Below are 6,359 nucleotides of genomic sequence, written 5' to 3' on the forward strand. Positions count from 1 at the left end.
TTAGAAATAGAGAAACAGGTAATTGTAGATGACTTACTCAAAGAATGCACAACTTTTGAAGAATAAAGCTTAATGTAATCTTGAAGAAACAATTAATCTTAGTCCTTTCAGATTCTAGGGTTCTCTCATGAAACCCTAGACAAAGGAAGATCCAAGAGAGTTTCAAACAAGAGGTCAAAAATATCAAAAAATCAAAAGTTAATAATAGAAATAGGGTTCGAGACTCGTTGCCAAAGGATCTCAAATTGACAGTGTAAAATAGTGAATACTAAGACTATTTTACTGTCTCTGCAGATTAAAGATTAAAATCGTTGCTAGAAATATTTGAAGTTTTTCCATCAAGAAACACCAAAAATGATAGATCGAAGCACTTTTATACCATTGTTGGTATGAATAGTCCCAAAAATTAGAATATTAACTGAAAATTAAAGAATATCGAATATTTTTTGCCCAAAGGCCTGGATGTTCACCCAAAAAGGGCTAATCACCACGTTGAGCACCCATCAAAGTAGTTATCGTTCCAATCCACTAAAAACCAGCAAAAAATATCAGTACAAGGATTGCAACACAGAAGATCCAACAGATTTTACCTTTAGATCGGATTTCCTCTCTCAAAATACCTTTAACTGATTACAACAAGTAGCCAAAAATTACTGCTCGACAAAGGACAAAATCAACCTCTCCTACACGTAATCCATGCCAGACTTCACCAAGAATATCTAGAAGACAAAGATTACAGATAAAAACCAGAGGTTTTCCCTTCGAGAGAAAACAGAGACAAAATGAGATGAAAAGCCTAGAACTCTCGCGTGCCTTAAGAAAATGAAGGGTCAAAAGAATATAAGCAATCACAATGCATCTTGCGGTTAGCACCACGTGACAACATCTTAGCCTTTCATTAAAATCGCACTTTAGTAAAACACGAGAATGCACAGTTGATAAGTTACTGGGTCACATTCCTTCAAGTGGGTTTAATCATTGACTGCATCATTGGGCCAAAGATGTTAAGTATAATACTTAACATGTTGTCTCAAATAACAAACTGTTATATAACATGATTATTGCAATTACTGATTATGAATAACATTAATTCACATGAATAGACTTTTTGATTTGTTTTGCTCAAGAACAAAATTAAATTGATTTTTTTTGCTTTTGGGCATGACAAATTGAGCTCGAGCTCTCCACTACAAAAAGAAAAAAAAAGGTAACTTATACAGTTTTTGCTCCTGTTTGGGTTTATTGCATTGTTCTTTCTTCATTTCAACCATATTTTTTCAATACAATAATATTACGTGTAAATTCAAAAAAATTTCTTACATTTTAACTATACATTCTTCAAAATATTACTATATGTGCACGTGTGTGTGTTTACACGCTCATAGACCTTTTAATGAACTCTTTTAGCTTAGCCAATTGGATGTTGCAACATGTAACAGGGGAACAAATCCCAATTCTTTTTTAATCCATGCATGTTGCAATTTGCAGTGGAGATTCCAACAATACATTTATCGACAATGGAATCACCAAATTCATCATTTCGCCACATTTTCTTTCATTTTCGTTTCGGATAGGAAAACATTTTCCTGGGGAAAAGGAAAACAGAACTTTTTCCTCCAAAAATATCCTCTGATCCTGAAGATAAAGCTCCGTCTTCTCTTCTCCCAAATCAGTGCAACCTCTACCTAATCCGCAGCAACCGCCACACTGCGCGGCGGCGTTTATGATGGATTTGGATCTTGATCTCGAATCTTCCTGGTCGATGGACCAGATCTTTGCAAATCCTATGTCGCCGTTTCTGCTTTCGAATTCGGATCAGCCGTGTTCGCCTATATGGGCTTATACAGATGAGAATAACGATTGTAAACCGACTGGAAATTACGTCGCCGGGGGAGGTTTCCGCCTCTCCAACTGCTCCAGGCCTATGTCATGTATGACTCTGCTTGCTCTGAGCTTGTTATTTGACTTTTTTTTTAGGCGTGTGTTGAATTGTTAGTGATTAAATCAAAAACCTGTTTTGTACTCTATGCACTTTATTTTGGGTTTTTTTGATTAAAAAAGTTGGAAAGTTTTGAGATTCTATAGTTTCTACCACTGAGATTTTTTTGGGTGATTTTGACTTTCTTCTTCTTTTATGAACATGTAAACTAGCCCTTATTTTTGGTTGAGTTTAGCTTTATATATACATATGAAAACGTTCGTTATTGGAAGGAGCTTTATATGGATGTCCAGATACAGTATAGAAATGACGAAGAAGAATTCATATCAAAGCAGCTGATATAACTTTACTTAAGAGTTATGCTTTTAAATAAGTGTCAACTCAAATCCTAACTTTTGGGATATAGAAAGGATGGAAAATCAAGGTAGATGTAATGATTATATTTGTTGTCTGCTATTTTTAAATGCCAAACTATCTAAAATTTGAAAAGTTAGTTTGTTTTCTGTTGTTCTATGATTTTCTTGAAGTACTACTTGCAATCAATGGTACATTTTACCAGAAGTATCAGCAGGAAACTCATTTTATTTGCTTTTGTTTCGTGAATTTTGAGCAGATGCGGTTGATCCTGAGTCAATGACTGAAAATGCAGTGGAAAATGATGATAAAGAAAAACTGCCTTCACAACTTCTGGGATTGAGATCAATTGCTAATCCAGATGAGTCTTATATAATCAAGGAGCGGATGTCACAGGCTCTTCGATACTTTAAAGATTTGACTGGAGAGCATGTCTTGGCTCAAGTTTGGGCACCAGTTAAGAATGGTGGTCGGTATGTGCTGACTACTTCGGGGCAGCCCTTTGTTCTTGACCCTAACAGTAATGGACTTCATCAGTATAGGCTAGTCTCTCTGATGTATATGTTTTCTGTGGATGGAGTGACTGAGGGAGCCCTTGGACTTCCTGGTCGTGTATTTCGGCAAAAGTTACCTGAATGGACACCTAACGTGCAGTACTATTCTAGCAAGGAATTTCCACGGCTGGACCATGCTCTGAATTATAACGTTCGCGGAACTTTGGCTTTGCCTGTATTTGAACCTTCTGGACAGTCCTGTGTTGGTGTACTTGAGCTCATAATGACTTCCCAGAAAATTAATTATGCTCCTGAGGTTGATAAAGTATGCAAAGCACTTGAGGTTGGTTAAGCATTCTCTTCATAATACATCATTATTTCAAGATCTTGCATTTTTTGGTAGGAACTGTTAAAGATTCCTTGATAAAAATTGCAGCAAGGATTAGTGACTGTCTGATTGTAGCCATCATAATAACTGCGTTCTTTTATGTGTGAGAAGCTTCTAAAGTTTTTATCCCTAGGAATTATTTCCAGAATTGGATATAGGAGAATGGCACTTCTTTCTGAAATATGGCCTCTAGCAGCATGACATTGATAGACACTTTAATGTCATTTTCTACTACTAAGATTTTAAGAACCTATACCTTTAAAATTTCACTGGATGATGGATTTGCTTTTCACATACGAAATGGAAGCTTTATTGTGAGATTGGATTTATTTACTTCATATATGTTATAGATACCAAAGTGCTAAACATGACGATGTGCTTAAAAAGATTTATTACACTGGAGTAAGATAAGCATTTCGTGTCAATAAAATGGTAAATCTTATTTGTCTCGTGCAACACGTTCTATTCATTATTTTTTGATGATATCAATTTGTTTGTGTTCTAACTTCTACCCATTAGGATTCTTCAGTTACATAAATTCAGTTGTTCTGCAGGCTGTGAATTTGAAAAGTTCAGAGATTTTGGATCATCCCAGCACACAGGTAAGCAGCAAATTTTAAGTGAAGATCATATCTATAATGAAGTAATTGAGCCTGTGTTTGACAACCAGTAAAATGAAATTTTTGGGGAAAATGAGTTTTGGAATAATGATTTTTTTGGAGAATATGTGGTTAAAAAATAGCAAAAAAGTTTGGATTTACGTGTAAAATATTTTATTTTGAAAATGTGTAGTCGAAAATGAGTTTGAGAACAAAAGAGTTTTGTTATACTGATTGTCAAACAGGGCCATAATTTTCTGATCAAATAATCTATTTGGCTATCGTGTACACACCAGATATGCAACCAAGGTCGCCAAAATGCGCTGGCTGAGATCTTGGAGATACTAACAATGGTATGTGAGACTCACACATTACCGCTGGCTCAGACATGGATTCCTTGCAGACATCGGAATGTCCTAGCAGATGGCGGAGGTTTTAAGAAAACTTGCAGTAGCTTTGATGGAAGTTGCATGGGACAGGTATGCATGTCAACAACTGATGTATCATATTATGTGGTAGATGCGCATATGTGGGGCTTCCGCGAGGCCTGTGCCGAGCATCACTTACAGAAGGGCCAGGGAGTTGCCGGGAGGGCATTTGAGTCGCATAACTTGTGCTTCTGTGACGATATCACCCAATTCTGCAAAACAGAGTATCCCTTGGTACATTATGCTCGCATGTTTGGGTTGAAAAGTAGCATCGCAATTTGTTTACGGAGCCGTCATACTGGAAATGACGATTACGTTTTAGAATTCTTTCTTCCTCCAAATATCCAAGACCAGAGTGACCAAAGGACTTTGTTGGATGCAGTGTTGATGACAATGAAACAGCATTTTGGGAGCCTGAGGGTTGCTTCAGGGAATGACCTCGAACATGAATGGAGATCTGTTGAGATTATAAAAGCATCCATGGATGAGAAATTTGATTCAAGGTTTGATTTTGCTGCAAATTCTCCCCTAAAGTCTGCTGCCTTGCCAAATGAAGAGGCAGTGCATCTTCATTCACTGGAAAAGCAGCAATTGGAAGGATTTAATGCTACTAATAATGAAGAAAATGCTGTATCTTTTGTTGAGAATAAAGAACAGGTCAAGAAATCAGAGAGAAAACGAGGAAAGGCAGAGAAGACGATCAGCCTAGAGGTTCTGCAGCAATACTTTGCCGGGAGTCTTAAGGATGCTGCCAAGAGTCTTGGTGGTATGCTTTAATCTTAGTGCCCGTTGCTTATCATTTTATTCACTTCAAATGATTCTCTTGAATAATTATAATTATAATTTATTTTTATTTTATTATTATTATTATTATTTTTTTTTTTTGTGACTTATACAGTTTGTCCTACTACCATGAAGCGCATCTGCAGGCAACATGGGATCTTAAGATGGCCCTCTCGTAAGATTAACAAAGTTAATCATTCTCTTTCTAAGCTAAAACGCGTAATTGAATCTGTACAAGGTGCTGAAGGAGCATTCAGTTTGACTTCTTTGGCTACAAATTCGATTCCTGTTGCTGTTGGTTCAATTTCATGGTCAGCAAGTATGAACGAGCCGCCTGATCAACAAAGTTCACCAAGGCCTAGACCATCTGAATTTCGAGAGGATGAGCATGAACTTCCTACCCTTCAGGCATCTGGAGGCGATGAACTGACAGAGATTTTAGGAACTGAGGAACTTATCCCGCAGCAAACTGGAACTTTGCTCTGTGAAGGTTCTATCAGATCAAAAACAGGGAGTAGGTCGAGAGAAGAAAGCACAGGAACCCCAACTTCTTATGGTTCATGCCAAGATAGTCCTTTTCTTGGAAATGAAAACTCCCTACAAAATGATCCAGCCGTTTCACTTGTCAATGAAAATCACATAAAACACACGAGTTCACTTGAGTTTACATGTCAACCAATGAAGGAGATTAATTTATCCGTTGCATTGTCGTTACCCAAACCCGATGATCTTGTTACAGCACCCCGAGAGCCATTTGGAGAAATGCTAATTGAGGATGCAGGAAGCTCACGCAATCTTTGTAATCTTTGCCCAGATCGTGAGACTTTGTTTGATGAACACGTCCCAGAATACAGTGGGACGAAACAACCATGTTTTGATGCAATTCCCAGTTCCACGGTTGTTCCTATTGATCGAATGCCACAGGTTTCTACCGGGACAGAACTGAAAACCATCACGATAAAAGCCACTTACCAAGAAGATATTATTAGGTTTCGACTCTCTTTGGGCTCGGGCATTGTCACGTTGAAGGAGGAAGTGGCAAAGAGGCTGAAGATAGAGGTTGGCACGTTTGATATCAAGTACTTAGACGACGATCATGAGTGGGTTCTAATTGCTTGTGACGCAGACTTGCAGGAATGCATTGATGTTTCGAGGTCGTCAGGTAGAAATATAATCAGACTGTTGATTCATGATATAATGGGCAATCTTGGGAGCTCCTGCGAGAGTTCGGGTGAATGAGGAATAGGGTTGTACATAGTAAGCTCGTAGGAAAATTCTTGCAGTCTCTGGTGAGTTCAAGTGTAATTGTAAATTTTGATTATGACCCTTCTTAAATTTTAAGAATTTAGTTGATTTTTGAGCATTTAGAGGAAC

The 6,359-nt window shown here is 37.5% G+C and overlaps 1 protein-coding gene across 1 annotated transcript; it reads left to right on the plus strand.

Moving 5' to 3' along the window:
• The first annotated feature begins 1,476 nt into the window (after nucleotides 1-1,476).
• LOC111407645 (protein NLP7-like) lies at nucleotides 1,477-6,348 on the plus strand. Its single transcript, XM_023037261.1, has 5 exons — nucleotides 1,477-1,931; nucleotides 2,553-3,130; nucleotides 3,730-3,777; nucleotides 4,071-4,968; nucleotides 5,101-6,348. Exons 1-5 carry the CDS (start codon nucleotides 1,724-1,726, stop codon nucleotides 6,222-6,224), a joined length of 2,856 nt encoding a protein of 951 aa, XP_022893029.1. The 5' UTR covers nucleotides 1,477-1,723; the 3' UTR covers nucleotides 6,225-6,348.
• The last annotated feature ends 11 nt before the right edge of the window (nucleotides 6,349-6,359 follow it).

Source organism: Olea europaea, chromosome 13, assembly GCF_002742605.1.
Source record: "Olea europaea var. sylvestris chromosome 13, O_europaea_v1, whole genome shotgun sequence".
NCBI classification, from domain to species: Eukaryota; Viridiplantae; Streptophyta; class Magnoliopsida; order Lamiales; family Oleaceae; genus Olea; species Olea europaea.